This window comes from Pteropus medius, unplaced genomic scaffold (genome assembly GCF_902729225.1).
Source record: "Pteropus medius unplaced genomic scaffold, Ma_sr-lr_union100, whole genome shotgun sequence".
Classification (NCBI taxonomy): Eukaryota; Metazoa; Chordata; class Mammalia; order Chiroptera; family Pteropodidae; genus Pteropus; species Pteropus medius.
The window spans coordinates 6,474,912-6,495,857 of NW_024348533.1; the positions used below are offsets into that span (position 1 = coordinate 6,474,912).

General features: G+C 54.5%; 1 protein-coding gene across 1 annotated transcript in view; it reads left to right on the top strand.

The window, feature by feature from the left end:
* The first annotated feature begins 337 nt into the window (after positions 1 to 337).
* Positions 338 to 20,946, top strand: part of WNT3A (Wnt family member 3A) — a 37,504-nt gene continuing 16,895 nt past the window's right edge. The window contains exons 1-2 of the mRNA XM_039880301.1: positions 338 to 451; positions 15,169 to 15,410. Of these exons, the coding sequence (XP_039736235.1) occupies positions 381 to 451; positions 15,169 to 15,410 (313 nt within the window). The 5' untranslated portion in view covers positions 338 to 380. The remainder of the gene's footprint in view (positions 452 to 15,168; positions 15,411 to 20,946) is intronic.

Here is a 20,946-nt window from a genome sequence, read left to right on the forward strand (position 1 = left end):
CCTCTAACTGATAGCGCACCCCAAATGCTCCATGCACCCGGTGCACCCCGCAGCCGCGGGAGGGGCCAGCGTCTCCGCCGCGCCAGCTCCCAGGGCCCCGCCCGCTCCCTTCTCGGCCCTCCCCGCCGCAGCCCCGGCCCTGGCTCCAGCCCCGGCGGGCGCCCCCCGCGGCGCTGCCCCGCCCCCGCCGTCCCGCGCCGCCCCGGGCCCCGGCCCGCCGCCCGGCCGCCAGCCCACCTGGCGCAGCGCCGCCCTCGGAGTCCGCGCACCCGCGCACACCCGCGCACCCCGCGCACCCCGAGGCCGCAGGAGGGCCCTGCGCTGCCGCCCGTCAGCTCCCAGGGCCGGGCCCGCCCGGCGTCCGCGCTCTCCCGCCGGCGATGGCCCTGCTCCGGTACTTCTTATTCCTCTACGGCCTGAAGCAGGCGCTGGGCAGCTACCCGATCTGGTGGTAAGTGAGCTTTCCACGCGTTCGCCGCGGCCTCTATGTGCCCCCAGCCGCTGTCCCCTCGGACAGGGCCCAAGGTGGCCCGGAGCCCGCGCCCTGTCCCTTCGACTCAGCGGGTGGCAGGCGGATTGTTTCCCTTAGTGGCCACTATCGACCTGTTCGGGCAGGGACTGGGATTCTGGTGGTGGAGCTTCCGGGGACATTGATCCCCGGGCTCAAAGGGACCCTGGTGCCGGACGGGGCAAGCAGTGGGCTGGGGAGAGGTAGGAAGAGGGTCCGCACAGATGGCACGAACGTCAAGGCAGCCTGAGTCCAAGAGAAGCCGGGAGGGCGAGCTGGGAGAGGGAGATTCGCCAGACTTTCCTTAAGGACCGTGTCTTTTACACACACACACACACACACACACACACACACACACACACACACACCTTAAAACAAAGTCGGTGAGACAAGACCGAACAGCTCGGGGCAGCGCAGTTACGTAAAGACAGCGGGGACCGGCCGGGAGCGGCAGGCGCAGTGGGACCAGTGCCCGGCCCTCCGCGCCTCCTGCCGCTGTCCCCGCAACGATGTCCCGAGGGTCTCTCTCTGCGAGCCCTCTGCCTGGACCTCTATGGCAAGGAGGGTATAGAGGGAGTGAGGATTCCTGAGTGAAGGGCCTCACAACCCACCTGTGAGAAGGCTGGGGCGCTCTGTCCTCGCCCCAGACAAGGCACATTCCGGTGAGACCGTCCTAAACCTGGTGATGGAAGCGCAGACAAACCTAGGGAAGGGTCCCGAGAGCCTACTGCACAAATGAGGGAAAGGGGTCAGGGTTACTCTCCCTTGGGGTATTAGGCAGAGTCCCCACAGGCCAAGGTCACCCCAGCCCCGCTGGGGGGAAAGCGGGGGCCGGGGGGCCGGGGCGCGCTGCTGGAGGAGACCCAGAGCTGGAGAGGAGCCTCCTCACACACTTGCGCGCGCGCGCACACACACTCTCAGGAATCCTCTCCGACGGCTTGCCTGGAATTATAATAATTACGCCAAGGGGAAGGGGGAGACCCAGCGAGCCGAAGTACATCTAATCCGATAATAATTTTTCTCTTAGAGATGGTTCAGGAGCTGGGGCGCCCGGGGTGGGGACGCGGGTCCAGGCGCAGCCCGGAGGGGCGGGGCGCGAGAGCGGCCCGGGCGAGTCCGGGAGCCTGGGAGAGGTGGCGGGGCGGCCGGGACGCGCGCTTCGGGGATCCCTGCGCTCCTCGCACCCGCGCGGCACCTGCAACCCGGGTCGCCCTCCGACCATGGGCTGTGGCGGGCATGCCTCGGACGTGGGACACTAACGACCTCCTCAGCGACCGCGGGAGGAGCCGGGAGCGCGTCCAGAGGGCCCCGCGGCCACCAGCTTCTAATTAGAACCGCCGCCTCATTCCAGCGCGCAGAAGGAAGCACCTTTGCCCCCGCGCTCCTCCCATAAAGAAGGGCCCTGCACCAGCTTCGTGGCTATCCCACTCAGTGAGGTCTTTGTCCTGCTCGCCCTGAGGGTCTCTGTCCTTGCCTCCCTCCCCCACAACACACATGTGCCATTCTTTTCACTTGAGCCATATGCGTTTGGTCCAAACGGATCTGACCCCGCCTTCTCCAGGTGAGCCTGAGGAGTCCTTCCCCACAAGGACCCCTCAGGACCAACCCAAGTAGGGTCTAGGGCAGCCCCAGCCCCAGAGGGTAGGGGTGCCATGAGACCTCACTTCGCTTATACACTCAGTTAGTGTCCCTTTCCTGAGAAGAAGCATGTCTGGTGGATACAACCTCAGGGCTCCTTTGGGACCGATTCTTCCTCCTGTCTCCTCTTTGTCCCAGGCTGGCTAGACACGGGAGGGATGCTGTCTCCCCACAGAGCACCCAGGCAGAACAGAGAGGAGGGCTCAGGGAAAGAGCAAGTTTAATAGCAGGGGAGGCCTCTGTCTTCGTGCTTCACCTGGCAGAGCTCCCACAGCTGGCTCCTCCCTTCACCTGCACCCCCCCGCCCCCTCCCCCTGCCCCAACTTCTCTTTATAACTTCTCACCTTCATGCTCAGCCTCCCTAATTGGCTGTTTTGTTTCACCCTCCCTTTCCAAAAGGAAGCTGCTGCCCCATCCCTTCTCCTCCTCCCACCCCAGCACCTCACATATGAAAGTGAAAGTGACTGAGGACTTCCTCACCTGAGAAACAGCCAGGAAACAGCCCAAATCGGGAGTAATTAGGCCTTTGAAGTTAGTGTGGCTCTTGGTGGGAGAGGAGGAGTTGGTCCTGCTTGCAGGGCCCTGTGGGAATCTGAAGGGCCTCCAGCTCCTAAGGACCATCTCGGAGTGTTTTTCACCCATGATGGTGATGCCTGAGGTCCACAGGCAGAGCCGGTCCTAAGACCAGAATGTTGAGAGTTGCCGAGACCTCCAGGAGCATAGGTTCCTTGTGTGACAAGAAGGTGGGGACCCAGAGAAGAGACAGGGCCTGGGCACCTGACCCCCATGGCCTGTACTCCCCTCCACTTCTCACCAGGCTGCATTCCTGTGGAACCAGAGTTAGTGGAGTGCCTTGCTAACAGGGGACGGGCATCAGAGCTGCTGACAGGGGACGGGACACAGACTCCTGCAGAGCAGCCCCTGGTGGACATGTGCTTTCCACATCTTCCTCCAACTGATGGTGTCTTATACCCCACTCCTGTGGCCACCTCCTGCCTCCATCCTTCATCCTCACTACCCAGAGTTACTGCCCCACATTTACCCACACAGGGAGCCTGGCCCCTTTTTCCCTGTCGGGACCTCCTTTCAGCTGCCTGGCCCCTCACCAGTCCCTGCTAGACCACAGGTTCTCTAGCAGAGAGGCTGTGCCCTGGGGCAGATGTCGTCCCACCTGAGTCTAGCCTTCTCCCTCCTCTGGGCCAGCTCAGTGGCTTTGGATGTGCTCACTGCCTCTCCATCCTTTCAGCCTCCTTACCCTCCTCCCCAGACCTTGGCCCACATACTCCTGGCCATGCAGGCACCAGCTAAGAGCATGTGTCCAGGTCTCCCACCCCTTCTGACCCCTAAGGTATGCTATCATCTGCCCCCAACTCCCAGAGCCTCCTCTGTGATGGCCCTCCTGCACACCGGCCACACAAGCTCCTCGCACACAGGGTCTTCTCAGTCCAGGGGTGGGACGCAGACCTCTTCACTGAGCTTCAGTGTTTGTGGGAGTAAACGTGCATGTTGAGTTCAGGGGCAGGTGAAGGAGAGTTCAGAAGCCACTGCCTGGGGACCCACAGCCTCTAAGTCTGCGAAAGGAGGAGGGGGAGGGCTGAGCAAGGCTCTGAGACTTCTCAGACAGCTAGGACCCAGTGGGTAGGACTCCCCAGCTACCCTGCCTCTGTGAGTTTCACCCCCGCGCTCTGCTCCCACCTCTCTCCAAGCCTTCCTTCTCCCTCTACCCTTTGTCTCTGTCTGTCTCTGTCTCTTGATCTCTCTGCTGCCCTGAGCCTGGTGATGGCAGAAGCTAGCATATCTCTGTCGCTGTCTCTCCATCTCTCTCTGTCTGTTTCTGTCTATCTCTTTCTCTCTCTGTCTCTGTCCCTCTGTCTGTTTCTCTCTGCACCCCTGAGGCTGGTGATGGTGGTAGCTGGCCTATAAAATTACTAGAGAAATCCAAACACCAGCTGACCCCCCACACCAGTGTTGTAGGATCTCAGAGTATTAGGACCAGCATTCCCCCACAGAACCACCAACAGACATTCTTTAACCGAAGGGCAGTGTCAGAAACAGCCACAGGTAAAATCTTTATGGTGAGAACACTGGTTTCATACAGCCACCAAGTCATATATCCCTCATCTTGACCCCTTGCAAGCCTACCTTGGCACACTCGTCCTCACATCTGTCCCTCTGACTGTGACCCCTAAGCACTCAGGCATCTGACTGGGGCCTGGTGCGGCAGCCTTTCCCAGGCCAGCTGTCCTCCATTTCCCTGAGCTTGTTATCTATTTTTATAAAGTGACTTTCTGTTTTATTTGCATAAACCTGCTAAAATCTTTGTGACGAGGGGAACAGGATGGGTACATACAGGAGGAGGGGCAGTCTCGGAGAGGCTGTAAATCAGATTATCCACAGAGGGTCCCCTATGCAAGTCTCCGGCCTGCAGGACAGGAAGTGCCTGGTCCCTGAGGGGCCCCGCTGGCATCCTGCAGGTGTAGCCCTGGACAGGAAAGCAGGACTGGGATGTGCCACCTGTCTATGCAAGTATTGGTTACACGTAGAGTGTGGTCCGCAGGAGAGAGACCATCCACAGTTGTCCATAAAGAAATAAGAACAAAATTTTAAAATACGTATGTGGTGCATCTTGGGAGTGTTGGCACTGAAGTATTTTAGAATGGGTTGAAAGTTTAAAAAAAAAAAAACCTCAAAATGCAAGTTGTCCTCTAGCAAGTTTGAGAAGCATCTACCTCTGCCTTGAGCCCAAACTCGCCGCAGCAGGCAGCCCTGTGGTCCGCTGCCCCTTCGCTTTGCTGCCCAGCACTGCACTTGGATTTTTGAACCAAATGCGAAGCCTTGTATTTGCCCCTTTTAAATGTGGCTGGAGGACTGAGAAGTGTCCGGAGCTCCCAGGTCTGTGCGGGGTCTGAGAGGCGGAATCAGAGGCTGCAGGAGGCCAGCAGGTGGATTTTGGCTCAGGGTTGAGAAAGGCTTTCTGGGTCTGAGAGGAATGCTGGCATTTGGGAGGTGGAGGTGCCACTCTGGAGGCCTAAGAAAGGGCAGCTTTCTTTGGTGGGGGCCTGTGGACCCCCCAGCAGTCACCTCCATAGGTGATCATCCTTCTGGTAATTCCCTTAAACTCCACCAGACACAGTCACTGGTTCAGGTGTGTTTGTTCAATCAGTGGTGTCAGGCGTGCACTACACTGGGCAGGCCTTGCAGGGAAACCCTGGCGTAGCTGCACCTGGTGCACCCAAGCTAGGCTGGATGCAGGTCATGGGGAACAAGACCGGGCTGCCTGCTCCCAGTTCGACCTGTCCCTCTCTTCGTAGAATTGTCACAGGACTATCCCTACATCACCAGCCGTGAAATCCCATGAGGGGATCCATTCTTCCTCCCTTCTTGGCCCCTTCACCCCCTGAGGCTGCTGGTAAGATTTTTGTTGAATGAACAAATGAATGAACAAACGAATAAACTAATAGAATCTTTTCTATAAAAAACAGAAGGCAAATGAGGTGGCCCGAGCAGAGGGACATGAAGACACACCTGAATATTTTCACAGCCCCCTCGCTGAGTTCCTGGCTCTGGGGCTGGGTGCCCATAATGCACCGGGCAGCGCTGCCTCAGTGTCCCTCCAGGCCTCCCAGGTGACACCCTGGAGTGTTTCACGCTTTGGCGCTTCTACATTCCTTCCCCTATGAAACGTGCTACTGCCGCCCAGGGAAGCGGGCAAATGCTTGGCCGCGGGCACAGGAGCCTCTGCCCGCCTGCTGGGACTTGCTCAAAGTATGTGTCAGTAATCTCTGTTGGCCCAGTGGGGCGGGGGTGCTGGGAGGGCTGCAGGCAGGGCCATGTGGCTGGGCAGGGAAGGGTGGGTCCTAGGACCCCTCCCACTGGCCCTCCCCATGTAGAAGGTGCTTTGGCTCCTAGGGAGGGGTCCTCCAGGAAAGAGAGCGAGAGAGAGCAAGAGAAGGAGAACAAGAAGAGAGAGAGAGAGAGGAGGGGATGAGAGGGGGAGAGAGAGAGAGGGAGAGAGGAGGCATGTGGCCCTTCTTGGGGCCCCCTCAGTGGGCAGAACCTGGAAGGTCTCTGGGCAGATTGGCACCTGTGGGGGTGTCTCTTGGATGGCTCCACCCAGAGGGGCAGAGCCTGCCCATCCAGCTGGGCAGCCATCAACCCGCAGGGCGACCACCCCACCCTTTGGGCTTCAGGTCTTGGTGCAAGGATATCGTTCTACCTGTGGAGAGACCCCAGTCATAGAAGACTCAATTCCAGGTGCTCTGGAGGCTTCATGCATCACCAAGGGGATGCCCCCAGAACAGACCAGAACCCTCCACGCAGAGACCCCACAGAGTGGGCAGCAGAAGACTCCCTGAACCTCCTCACTTCCCCAGGGCCTGGGCAGAGCTCTGTGCCTGTTCTATGCCCTTGAAGGACAAGAGAAGACGTGGCCTCGCCCTCCGGGAGAGGCACCTGACGGCCCCAATGTGGGAGGACATGCATGAGGAGGTGGCAAGCTTCAGCAGAAAGAGAGGGTGGCCAGCAAGGCTGGCACATAGGGTGCTTCCTGGAAGAGGTAGCCTGATGACATGGAATAGAATGTGCCTGGGGCCACCAAGTTGTAATGGACCCAACTCCCCACTGGTCACCTCCCTCTGGGAACATCAGATAGAATGTGCCCCACTGCCTCCTGGGACAGACAAGGAAACTGAGGCCCAGGAGGAGAAAGGCAGGAACAGTTAAACCAGTGAATAATGGCAGAGCTGGTTCCCAACTCCTGCCCTCCAGACCTAGCCGAGGCCCCCATCCACAGAGTCCCCCAAATATAGTCACATGCACCCATGTTTGCTGAATTTTACTGGGGGAAAAATCCCCCACAGAATTCAAGAAATCTGAGAGCCTGCCACCCATCCAGATTGCCCGGGTGGTGCACAGGGCCAGCCTCTCTAACTGGGAATCTGTCCTCTGCCCAGAGCCTCTTTGGTCCTCTGGCCCCACCGCAAAATTACGGTAAAACCCACATAGTGAAGGCCACCAGCCAGGCTGGGTTCCAGCTGGCCAGCTCCCCTGCCTGTCACAGCCAGTGCTGCCTCTATCCCAAGCAAGACTGTCTGGCTTGGCGCCTGGACTCTCAGCAACATCGTCTTCAGTGGGCAGGAGGGAAACCACGAGAGCATGTGGCGGGCGTGGTTCACGTGGCCCCAGCCACAGGCTGGAATCGAGCCTAGGGGCCACTTTGCCTGTGGTGTATTCTGGGCTGAAGGTGACGCCCCATCCTCCCACCCCCCTTGGAAAAAAGACAAGTCTGTCATCTCACCAACTTAATACTGTGGGTATTTTTCATTTCACTCATACATTTTTCATGGTTATAAAGGCTGCATGGAGCAGTTTGTGGCCTGTGTTTTAAGGTTTACCTTGTCCAGTAAGCATCTTGGGCATCTCTGGGGCCTTCTCAAAGATGATACTGGCAGGTATGCAGGATTGTGGTGTGGATGTGCTGCAATCTGACCATCGGCCCTTTCTGCCAGGTGGATAGCACTGCAGGGAGGGTCTCTTCTGAGCTAGGACTCAGGGTAAAGGCTCAGGGCTCAAGGGGAGAAGGAGCGACATATCTGGGAGGTACGTTCAGTGTAGAATGCTCTTATTTTGAGAGGCCTGTGGGACATCAGGGTGTGCTATCCATCCGAGCTGTTAAAATTCTAGCCCCTCTGCCGGATGGTAGCTGAAGATGAGGATGTAGGGCACTTCCTGGGATGCCATCCTGCACCACAGGGCTGGCAGCAGGGAGATGCAGATGGGGTAAAGCACACAGCCAGGGGCAGGGGGGCACAGCAAGGGCAGGAGGCCTCTCAACCTTTCCCCAGGCTTGGCAGGGCCCTCATGCCCCTATGGTCCCCAGACCTCCAGGACCACAATTCCTGGGACCTTCATGACTGGCCAACCCACAGATGTGAGCAGAAAGGGATGCATGGTGTCCCTGAAGCAGGGTCAAGACCTCGCTGTGACCCAGATTAAGAGATAGGTGACAGATTTCAGTGTCCCCACCCTGGTGCTCACCCAAATACCACTATTCCTTGTTTGAGTGTACCCTGAGTCAGGCCCCTTCTGTCTCTCTCTGGACCCCAGTTTGCACACCTGTGCAGCATGTGAGGAGCTGAGGGGAGACTGGAAGATGAACCTGAAGCCCAGACTACAAACAAGAGCTCGGGGGGTTGATGAGGCTGGGTATAACTGAGAGCCTTTCTCGGCAGCTCTGAACAGAGGCCTCCGTCTGTCTCCTTGAGGTCAGGCAACAGGCTGACAGTGCCCAGCCAGGCATCACCCTTCCTGCCACGCTGCTTCTGGAATATTCACTGCTGGCACCTCCTCCTCCTGTTGGTGCTTTTGAAGGGACATCTGGGGCCTGGCCCCAGTGACTTTCTCATTGTTGGTTTCAGGATGCTGGGCTGGGGTGAAGCTTGTGGCCACTCCATGGAGACAGATGAGGCTATGGAGGGTAGAGATTCATGTCCGGCCCCGCTCCTGACCTGGATCAGATGCCTCCCCAGATCTAACTGAACCCACATCTCAAAGGCAGCCCTGGAAGTCTCTGGAAGCCTTGGGGTCCATAAGCAGAAACCAGGGGGAAACTGCGGGTTGCCAGATCCAAGGGTTTGGACTTGAAGACCCAAAGCGTCTCCTCAGCAGCAGGGAGGCTTTGCAGCCCTGGGACTTGGAGCCAGATGCAGCCTCAGTGACCCAGAATTGGACCCCCTCCCAGGGCACGTTTCTGACTCAGCAGGTCTAGGGGTCGCTGAGAACTCGAGTTTCTGACAGGCCCTATGGTGTGCACACTGCCAGCCCAAGGACCACCCTGGGAGGACCCAGCTCTCACCCAGCCATCTGGCATGTCAGCTGGGAAAACGAAGCACAAAGACAGAGGGTCCTCCAGTTGCAGGTGAGGTTGACCAGCCAGGGGAGATGTGGGGGCCACCACACGTATCCACTTTTGATGACAGTTCTATGATGGAAATGGGCTGAATGAGATTAATTTACTGATTTGATTTATATCTTGCTCATCATGAACTTCGTGTCCCTGTCCCCCAAATTCACACGACAAAGCTCTGCCTCCCAATGTGAGGGTGGGAACTTTGGGAAGTGATGAGGGTTAGATGAAGTCCTGAGGGTGGCTCCCTGGTGGGACCAGTGTCCTTATGAGAGGAGGAAGAGACAGGAGGAACTCGCTCTCTATCTGCTCTGTGCGGGCACAGAGAGGAGGCAGCTGTCTGTTGGCCAGTGTCTTCCTCTGAGCCGTGGCCTCGTGGTCCAGGAGGTCCCTGGGTGCCACCTCTCCAGGTTGTGCGTGTTGAAGTAAGTCATATAGCAGGCTAAGCCAAGCTCACACAGGTGATGGTGACAAGGCAAGTGGGCCAGGGGTTGGGCAGTGGCTAACGGCAGAGGACCGAGCAATGGAAAAGTTTTAGAAGGAAGAAATAACTAGCCTCTGGGAGAGAGAGGCACCAAGACATGAGGAGAGGTGATCCCAGGCAGGGGAGCCTAAAAAAGCTGTCTAAGGGGCTTGATGACCAGCCAGTGAAGGCAGCAGTGGCTTGGACCCTTGAGCTGAACATGGAAGGCCTATCAGCCCATAAGGTTCTGTCCCTTCAAGTCTGAGAGAGAAGCCCTGTTTCATGAACAGAGGAGGGAGGAGTAGTTCAGTCTACATTGCCGAACAAGTGACCGGACTTAATGCTTCACTCATGTGCTGCATGCACTCATCAGCTCACCCTCTGCAGGTCACAGTCTGGGTGGCTTATCTGGGTTCCTAGCTCAGAGTTTCATGAATAACCGAAGTGTCGGCCAGTCCAGGGAAGAACTTGCTCCCAACTTCTCTCAGATGTCAAACTCAGGGCCTTGCAGTGAGGGGACCCAGTCACATATGTGCAGCTGTTGGCCCCGGTGTCACAGCTCCTAGGGATCACTTTCTGGCCCTGAAATATGGCCCCTCCATCTCAGAGCCAAAGCAACTCCAGAAGGCTATGTCCTCACTCCCAGAACGCTTGGTTAGATGAACTCGGGGTGGGGGCTCTGATTGACATCTGCCACCAGCCACACATCTTGCTGATATTGCAAGCCTGATCTGTCATCTGTCTCAGTCTGGGCAGTGGGGTAGAAACTTGGGGCTACGTCAGAGTCTGGGCTTGGTGGGCAGTGAGGCAGGGAGAGCAATACACTGCCCCCCACAGCACGCAGACACGCCAAGCAGCCTCAGTGCCAGTCCCCGGGACAGGGGGTGACATCTTTATTTGCGCCACCACTAATTGCAGTAGGGCTGACCTTCAATTATGAACACAGGCGGCAAATTGCAACAGCGTTCACAGTTTCTGATCCATGTCACTAGGATCAGATACTTTCATCTCAGATGACAGTTGGGGCAGAGTTTACAAAACGCCTTCCCGCTCTCAGCCCAGGTGTAAGCTCAATAAAGACGCGCACTCACTCCTGAATTATAAGCATGTGCTGTGACTGCAACCGCGTCAGTCTGCCGTTTCCTCGTACCTGTTCTTTCTTCTCCTCTTGGTTCAGGACAAGAGGGCCGTCCACTGGTCCCAACACTGTGCCCACTTCCCCTCATGCTCACTGTCTTGCATAACTGCCATGTGTGTCAAGATGGGGCGCTCACCCTGTACAGAGCCACCAGCCATAGGCAGCTGACTTCACCAGTCTCTCTGTGGACATCCTTTCCCTGTCCATCCACTTGGTTCTGCCTCTAGTCCTTAGGAGACCTGCAGACAGACCAGTACATGGTAGTCCCAGGAGACTGGGCCCCTTGCAGCCACTGCTGCAGGTTGAGGCTGCACCCCATCCTCCCATTCAGCCCCCAGCCCCGGAGCCCCCACCTCCTCCTGGAAGGCTGTAGAAGAGAGTTACAGATTGTGGTTTTCCAAGTATGAATTGACTGGGGACAGCTACCTTCTCCTTAGTTAGAAGTCTGGATCCTGGGTGTGGGTGGTAGTGTATGTGCAGTGGGAATGTTTTCCCAGCTTTATTGAGATGCAGGTGACACGTGACATTGTGTGAGGTTCAGGTATATATCATGTTGATTTGATACATAGAGATGTTGCAAAATGATCACCACGTAAGGTTAGTGGACATGTTCAGATTTTTTATAATTTTTTTTAATAACTCAATTTACCCTTCAAGGCCTGGCCAAAATCTGGTGGCCTGATGATACCCCTCGGCCCTTCCCTATCCCTCCTCCTGCTCGGCAGCGGCCCCGCCTTCGTGGGAAGGGAGCCCCCCAGCTCTCAGCTCTCCTCGGGTAGGATCTGCTTTGCCCAGGTCCCCTTGGCCACCCAGCTCTTGGACAGAGAAAACTTTCTGAAAGCAATTCACGAAATTAAAGGGGCTGGAGAGGCATGGGTTGGTGGAAGCTGGAACAGCTGGAGTGGCATCTGTGCTGGCGGCCGCCAGCACCCTGGCCTCTCTCGGGGAAGTGACAAGCCTGGGCTTGCCCAGAGGAGGGCCAAGAGGAGGCGGGTGGGAGCTGACTCAGCACCCCCAGGGATGAACTGGGGAGAGGCTGTGAACTTGGGAGTCCCACTCTTCTTCCCCCAGAGCAATGGCCTGGGGCGTGAAGGAGGCAGGGTGGGGCCGAGGCAGTGCAGCTCTGTGCTCTGTGGAAGCTCAGGGTTCTGGGGTGGGTGCCTCTCTCTTTCTCTACCCCCCACCCATAACATATCCTGGCCTCACATCTGGCCAGTGGCCAGCACCTTGAAACTGGCGAACACAGGGAGACAAAGTCCTCTTTTCTTTCTGTCTGAGCAACCAAATCAGGAAGCACACTGAACCAGTGAAGAGAAATCAACTCTGAGTGAATCTTCCTTCTAGTGTGAGGTGGGCTCCACTGTGGGAGGCACCGTGGGAACTGCCGAAGGAGCCCAAGCCACAGGGCTTCTCCCCTACCCAGCTCCCGCTGGGCCACCTGCAGGCTACATGGTTCTCAGGGCCCCTAGCCCTGCTCCCCTCCACTTACTACAGAAAGTATCACCCCCACATTGGTGCTATGGTTCCAGGTCAGTCCTGCTAGTGCTGAGTGGGGATGGAGCATGTGGTCTCCCGGATGCACCACCAAGAGGATTTTGGTCCCTAGCCCTCGGCGCAGAGCCCCCAGCACTTGTTTCTTGCTGGACAGTGTCCAGAAGTGGGGACGCTTGGGGTGGCGATGGAAATGAACGTTGATTTCAGCTTGGGGCAGGCAGAGCTGTCCATACAACATACGCGTCGACCCAGGCCACGTGGTCCCTGGGGCCAAACAAGGCCATCTAGTGGGTGGGTGGCATAAAAACCAGCTGGACTGGGCTGAACAGGAAGTAGAGGTAGAAGTTCTGAAGGAGAACCAGGGGCTGAGTATTTCGTTCTCCCTTTACGGTTCTCTGTGCCCAGGTGGCCAAGAGTGGCAGAAGGCATGCAACTTATCCAAGGTCTGTCCCATCCCACTGCCCCTCAGCCTCCCCCTGTCCTCCTACCCCCACCCTGTGCTGGGGCACCTGGCCAGGCCCAACTTATCATCCCAGAGGCCTCACCCCAACTAGCTGGGTACCCCTGAGGTCAGAGATAGCTGAGCTCAGCCCATCCACTCATCCACTTAACCCATGCTCATCCATCAGGAAGCCAAACAGCAGGTTGGCACAGAGGTCCCCAAAAGGTGAGGGAGACAGCCCCTGTGGTTCCTATTCAGAGCCATCAATGCAGGGCAAGGTATGGGAGAGCCAGGTACAGGTCACAGGACACTTCCAGAGAAGAAAGACCACACAGGTGGGTGAGAGCTAGGGGTGGGGGACTGGCCTTTCTGGAAACTTCGAGATCCTGGAACTGTGGGGCAGGCATGAGAGAGAGACCTGGGATGGTCAGGCCCAGCCTGGCACCCTGCACTCACCGAGCTCCATAAGGAATGAATGAGTGAGTCAGCCCCTGCCGTCACATGCCACATCAGGATCATAAACTCAAATGGGGGCGAGGGGAGGCCTTCGATGTCTGGTGTGAGGTCAAGGTTGGTCTGCAGCTCATCCAGGCAAGACAGGAGCACGCTGGGGTACCAATGTGGGGACATGTAGGCTCACCAGGAAGCCAAGAGTCTGGTCTGGAAGCACCAGGCCTTCCCCAACACCAGGGACAAGGGGCCAGTCAGCCATGGGAAGGAAGCTTGGCTTCATTGGGGCATCTGGTTACAAGGTGGGAGGACACTCCGGAGGAAGACAGGTTTTGAGTCCTGAGGGATGTGCATGGTCGGGAGGAGGGGAGGGCGCCCAGGAATTATGGGAACACACAGGCTGTTGAAGGGTTTGTCCAGGAGTGTACAAGATGAGAGGACACCATACGTGGGAAAGACTGTGTCCAGGACCCCAGGGAGAAGTTGCCTGCTCTCCAGCCAGCTAACTAAGGTGGAACTGTGTACATCCTGCCTGCCAAGGAGCAGGGGCCACGGGGGTTGCAGGAGAGAGAGAGAGCTCGGTGTGGCATTGGGATGAGACAAAGCCCTGCGCTGAAGACAGAGGAAGAGTGTGGGGAGGCTGGTGTGGCCGGAGTGCAGGGCTTCCCAGGTATGAGAGGTGAGAGCTGGAGAGATCCAGATGCTCGCAGGACTACACAATGAGGAAACGTCTTCTGTGGCACGCAGGCAGCAGGCACTCAGCAGCTGAAGTGTGCGGGCTTCGTGCCTCAATGCAAGGTGGCCTTTGAATATTTTGGAGACTTGAGAAGGAAAGATCATAGGATCTGCTTTGTACTTCCAGAGGACAGGTCTGTTTCTTACTGCCCTCATTGCAGCTGAATGGCCTGGAGTTAAGATTTCGAGTAGGACTTACCATATATCAGTGTCATAGTGTGGGTGTGTGGTTGCTGAGAGACAAGCCTTTGTCCTGCCTTCTCACGGGGGCTCAATCATCCCAGGAGAGAGGAAGCGCTAAATAAGAAGAACCTCTAGGAATTATGGCCGAGGCAGTAATAAAGCTGCCACTGACTCAGTCTCCTCAACAAGGAAGGAGAGACAGGCCTCCCCATCTGGAGCCCAGCTAGCAAGCTACAGCGAGGGCCCAGGATGGCTCTGGATCTGAGCCTGTACGCCCCGCAACGGGCAGCCCAGAAGAAGGAGGGGACAGGTTCCCCGAGGAGGGAGGGGACAGCGCAAACGGACCATGGCCTGAGTGAGTGTTGGCACCTCTGTGCTAACAGCCAGCAGATCTCTGGGGACATTGTGTTTAGAAGCCACAGATGCTGGTCCACTAGAACCACCCACCCAGCGGTCCTTTTGGATCCAGGGCCTCCCCCACCACACTGAGGGTCTCCACTGTACCTTCCCAGAGACCCAGCAGACCTTCTGTGATATCAGCAGTGGATGGAAGATAAGATTATACAGCCAGGCACAAAAAAGCAACAATGGCCATGCAATCATTCGCATGGAACATCCACACCTGGTGAAGGAGGTGCTGAGATGCAGAAGAATTAGGCAGAACTCTGCCTACAGGAGCTACCAGCCACTGCGGAGATTGTCACATCTAACAAGTGGCAGTACCACGGAGCACCCACTGTGGAGATGGACACATCCACAGGACGCAGGCTAGTGGGGGACCTGCTGCAGATATGAACACGTCTACAGGTGGCAGGACTATGCATCACCTGCCTGCCAGATGAGGGAAGCTCTCTCTCTCTTATTCTGCCAAGCGGGCCTGGTGGTGGTTGAAATCGAGGTGCAATTACATACAGTAAAACAGACACGGTTTAATCAGTTCTGACACAGAAACGTGTGTGTAATCAATACCTCCATCAAACACAGAGCACTCTGTCACTCTCGCCCACTGTGGTCCATAGTGACTGAACTGTCCCATATCTAACTCTCCATCATAGTAACCTCAGGCCACATGTGGCTGGTACCACTGAAAAACCGAAATTTTCTCCATTTTAATGTCATTTTACTTAATTTAAATCTATAGGCCCCCGTGGAGAGTGAGAACTGGTGGTGGGCCGCACTCCCACTAAGCAGGCCTCCTTGCCCTCCTCCCCAGGTCCCTGGCTGTTGGGCCCCAGTATTCATCTCTGGGCATGCAGCCCATCCTCTGTGCCAGCATCCCGGGCCTGGTCCCCAAGCAGCTGCGCTTCTGCCGGAACTACGTCGAGATCATGCCCAGCGTGGCAGAAGGCCTCCGGGTCAGCATCCAGGAGTGCCAGCACCAGTTCCGCGGTCGCCGGTGGAACTGTACCACCGTCAACAACAGCCTGGCCATCTTCGGCCCCGTGCTGGACAAAGGTACGCCTTCCGGGGAGGTGGCAGCCTATGGGTGCAGCAGGCCCAAGCCAGGTGCCCGGCTCTGCCTTGGTGTCGTACCTGTCCCCGGGCATGGGAGCGGAGTGTGTGGGTAGTGCTGCACAGACCTGGCAACGTTGGCGTCTCTGACGTGGGTCCTTCCCGTGGTCACTGGATCTGGGAGCCTCCTGGAGCTTGGGAAGGACATTGAATCGTGCAAATGCTTCCTGCTTCCTTTCCCCAAAAAGAAACTGCATGGTTCTAGGGGGACACTGCAGGCAAATCTTGGAAAGAAAACACACACAACCAAAACAAAAAACAAAAACAAAACCCACACTCAGGAAGAGAAAGAGTTGGGGGGCCAAGAGGCACATGGCGAAAGCTATCCAGGGTCCTGGAGCCAGGGGTTATTTGGGGAAGGAGAGGGAGATGAGATTGGCTGGATGTTGGTTAACTTTTGGTGAAGAGCACATTTTCACAAAACGTCATGGTTTAAACAATGATGATGTGTCATAGGTCCTGACAGATCAGACTGCAGCACCTGCAGGCAGGATTAATCTCTGCCCCTCAGCCATCCCTTTCTCTCCATCTGGCAGCCAATGCTGCTGTCAGCAGGAATACCCACAAGTGGCCTCAACACGTCGTAGCCTGTGCTCCCTTAGACATGGTTGCTGGGACCCACGTGCAAGTGGGGAGGGAGGGAGGTGGAGAGAGAGAGACCTCTTTCACTTAGCAGAATGTTCTCAAGATTCATCCACACTGTAGCATGTTCTAGCACTTCATTCCTTTTCATGAATGAATAATATTCTATTGTATGAATACGCTACATTTTATTATCCATTTATCATTGATAAACATTAAAGTTATTTACACCTTTGGCCATCATGAATAGTGCTGCTATGGACATTTTTGGACAAGTATCTATTTAAATGTCTGTCTTCAAATCTTTTGGAATGGACGAGTAAAATTGTTCAGCCTCAGGATAATTCCATGTTTAAGTTTCTGAGGAACCACAATACTGTTTTCTACAGCAACTGCACCATTTTACATTCCCACCCACAATGCAGGAGGGTTCCGATTTTTTTCTACATCTTTGTCAATACTTGTTATTCTCTGTTTTTTTCTTTAGCCATTCCAGTAGATGCAAAATAGTATCTTGTTCTAGTTTTTATTCACAATTCCCTGGATGGCTAATGATGCTGAGCATCCTATTATGGGATTATTGGACATCATATGTCTTCTTTGGAGAAATGTCTATTCTAATTCTTTGCCCAGTTTTTAATTGGGTTGTTTGTCTTTTGGTTGTTGAGTTGTTAGAGTTATTCATATATTCTAGAATCTCGTCAGATATACAATTTGCAAATATTTTCTCCCATTTTGTAGGTTATCTTTTCTTTTCTTTTTCCTTCTCCCATTTGATTGGTTGCCTCTTTTTTAAAATTAAGTTTATTGGGGTAACATTGGTTAATACAATTATATAATTTTCAGGTGTACATTATCATTTGACATCTGTATATTCTATTGTGTGTTTACCACCCAAAGTCCAGTTTCCTTCAGCTACCATATATTTGATCCCCTTTATTCACTTCACCCTCCCTCTAACCCCTATAATTTACCCACTTTACCCTGTCTACCTCCCCCCTTGTCTTTTCACCTTTGTGACAGTGTCCTTTGATGCACAAAAGTTTTAAATTTTGGTGAAGTCCAATTGATCTATTTAAATGTCATATCAAAGTAAGCATTGCCTAATCTAAGATTACAAAGATTTACTCCTATGTTTTCTTCCAAGAGTTGCAGTTTTATCTCTTACATTTAATCTTACATTTAATTTCTGTATATGGTGTGAGGTTAAGGTCCAACTTCATTCTTTTGTATGTGGAAACCCAGTTCTGATGATGTTGGTTCTAATAGTTTTTGCTCGATATTTTTCCATGTTTCTGTGGATGGACAGGCCCTTGATGCTCCCTACTCTGCCATTTCACCGATGTCACTTCGTACTGCCTTCTGAGACCTAGTCTCAGGGGCCATGCAGAGCCACATTTGTTGGTGAGGCAGTTTGAAGGCCCTACCTAGGGTAGGGGACACAAACAAACCCCAGTCCTTGATGGCATGTCAAGGTCACCTGGGGAGATGAGCATGAAGAATAGGATATGCACTGGTATAGCTGCCTCCAGAATGCAGAGGAAGAAAAGAGAACAAGAGACATCTGGGAGGAAGCTACACCAGATCCCAGGACTACAGGTGTGCCAGGGGCGGGGCCAGCTGAAAAGGGGTCCTGAGAGTGCCGCCGAGTGTTGCCTTGAGGGCTGGTGGGGCCTGACGGTGTTTATTCAAGGGCCTAGGACTCTCCGGTGTCAAGTGATCATGACCCTTCCCCCCAGGTGAGCCTGTGTTCTCTGGAGCAGGGATGGTTGTACCGCGTGACCTTGACTGGCAAGCCAGTTCACTTCCTGGAGTGTCAGTATCCCCGTCTATAAAATGGGAGGATAATTGCTACTCGGCCAACTTCACAGAGCTACTGGTTAGGTTAATTACATAGCAGCTCCCCACAGGGATGGCCACTGCTGTGTGTAGATGGAGTTAGGTCCACAGGGCAATGTGGCATATCAGATGTGTGGGGACATGCGTGTGTGAGTGTGTGTGTGCATGCATGTGCATGTGTGTGAGAATATAGGTACATGTGTGTCTGTACCTGTGTGAGTGTGTGGTGCATGTGTGCATACATGTATGTGCTGTGCACGTGCATGGGTGTGTATGACTCTGTGTGTACTGTGTGCCCATGTTTGAACATCTGCATAGTATGTGTACGTGTGTGTTGTGTACATGTGTGATGTTTATGTGTATTACATGTTCAGTGTGTGCGTATACATGTGTGATGTGTACATTTGTGGTGTGTTGTGTGTTCATGCATATGTGTATCCCATGTGCGCAAGTGTGCATGTGTGCATTGTGCCGTATGTCTGTGCACATGTGTGTGCATGAGCATGTGTATGTGCATATGTGAGCAAACATGTATATCATGCAGTTGCTGCCTATGTGGGTTCCATGCTGTGCCTTGACTGGTGGTGTGTGGGGCAGGGAGGCATGTTTAGCACTTGCGCCATGGTCAGGAGGCCTCAGACAGGGCCCCGGTGCCATCTGGGTACCTGGTTGCAGAGCCTACATGGGGGTGCCTAGGGTTCCCACTCCCCCAGATGAGATAAAGAGAGCAGGAGTTTGGGAAGAAGGCAGAAGCCTTTACTACCTGTAAAGGCTGCCATCCAGTGGTGGATGAAGGCTGTCTTGAATGGAATTGGGCCCCACCTGGAAGCCAGGGAGGGAAGTGTGGGTTTATTTCTGGGCTCTATTCTATCCAATTGGCCCACATATGCATCCCACTGGGGCCCATGCCATGCTGTCTGGATTACCATGGTCCTGCAGGAAATTTTGAAATTGGGAAGTGTGAGTCTTCCAACTCTTCTGTTTTTCTGGGCTTGTTTTGGCTATTTGGGGCCTCCTTACCATCCCATATGAATATTAGGATCAGCTTGCCAATTTCTGCAATAAGCTTGGGATTTTAGGGCTCGCATTGAATCCGTAGATCAATTTTAGGAGTATTGCCATCTTTACAATATTGTCTCCTGATCCATAATCATGGGATGTCTTTCTATTTATTTAGGTCTTCTTTAATTTCTTTCAATGATGTTTTATTATGTTCAGTGTACAAGTCTTGCACTTCTTTCATTAAATTTATTCCTAAGTATTTTATTCTTTTTGAAGCTATTGTAGGTGGAATTGTTTTATTAATCTCATGTTTGGATTGTTCATTGCTGGTGCAAAGAAACACAGTTGATTTTTAATACTGACCTCATACTCTGTAACCTTGCTGAAGGTTTATCAGTTCTGATAGATTGTGGGGGGCGTTCCTTAGGATTTTCGTGTCATTTGCTAATAGAGACTGTTTTTCTTCTTCCTTTTGATCTCTTTATATTGGAGCCTCCAGGACAATATGGAAGAGCAGTGGGCAGAGCGGGCACCCTGATTTCCTCCTAATCTTACAGGAATAGCTTTCATTCCCTCACCATTGGGTATGTGCACTGGTTTCACAGCTTTCCGAGTGAGGAGCCTGTTTTCATGACTAGGTAACATGGAGTGTGGGGGCAGGGATTTGATATTATGTGTCCTTCCAGTTTTTGCATTTTTTCTCAGTTAAAAATCACATAGCAATCTATCATTGAAAAGTTTTAAAAATCTGTCAGCTCATTAATGACTCAGTTGGGTTCTCTTTCATTCTGTGGAAAATGAAGAATTGGAAGCACCAGATTTATACAGGATTTTGAGGTCCAGTTGTTGTAGCCAACGCCAGGCTCGACACGTGCTAGGAAGACCAAGAGTCTCCTCTTAGGCCAGTGGGAGAGGATGGCCCTGGAAGGGAAGGCGGGAACGTAGGCAATGGTGCTTTGGAGCCGCCAATGTATCTAAGGGCCTTGGCCCATTTCCATGCTCCCCAGGGATATGCAGACTGGCCGCGAGACCCCTGGGATAAGTCGTTGTTCCCGTAGGCCACAGCATAGCCCTCAGTGGACACGGGCTCCGTCCTTTCCTTATGTGTTCCGACATCTGTCCCATCACCCTCCACTCCAGACCCGCAATACTCCAGTTAGCATCTCAGACAGCAGGGCGGTTGAACCCCTGATGTCTGCCCCACGACCCATCCACTCTCTTCTGCGTTTCCCGCCCGTCCGTGGTGCTGAAGGCATCCTGCCTTCTCCTGAGGCTTGTCCTGCTCACTGTGTGCCTCAGACCTTCCCTGCCCTCCCAGAGCAGGGAAGGTCCACCTCATTGCTCCCCACAGTCCGAAACTGGGAACAGTCTTTGTGCCCTCATTGTTGCAGTCCTCATTAGGTCCAGCTCTTCCTTATTTTTCAGCTCTCAGTCCACAAGTCCCACCTGGGGAGGCTCCAGGTCCCCAGAGCTGCTTCGTGTTACCTGGCTCTATCCACACCCTGCTAACGCCTCCATCTCCTAGACAAGAGCCGGGCCCTGCCTCTGCTTATGGGTTCTGGTGCGCCTGCCCCTCCCCCCGCCACGGGCAGCAGGCGCTCCATGGTACACAGGGAGCCCTTGGCAGCCCAGGGTACTTAGTATGGAGGTCCCGAGCTGGTGACTGAAAGACGAGGTGTATGCCTGGATGTCCCCATGTGGGCTGACTTCCCAGGGGAGGTGGCACCTGAGCTGGATCTCAAAAGGTTTTCGCTCTATCTTTACAACCTGTATATGGTACTCTCCAGCACTGATCAGTGTTTTACACTGAGCAGCAAATTGAATCCTCATACTCATCAGATGAGAAAGAGAAACTTCCTTACAAGTAAGGAAACTAAGGCAAATGAAGGGCCAGGCTAGGAATCCTGAAGATGCCCCAGACCACGTGGGGTCAGCAGAGACTCTCCAGGGGAGAGCAGGTCCTGTAGGTGCCCAAGGCCTGCCGGAAGAGTAGACAAGCCATAGGCTTCTGGGCTGCAGCTCCGGGGACCCTGTAACTTCCTCGAAAGCCTCTCCT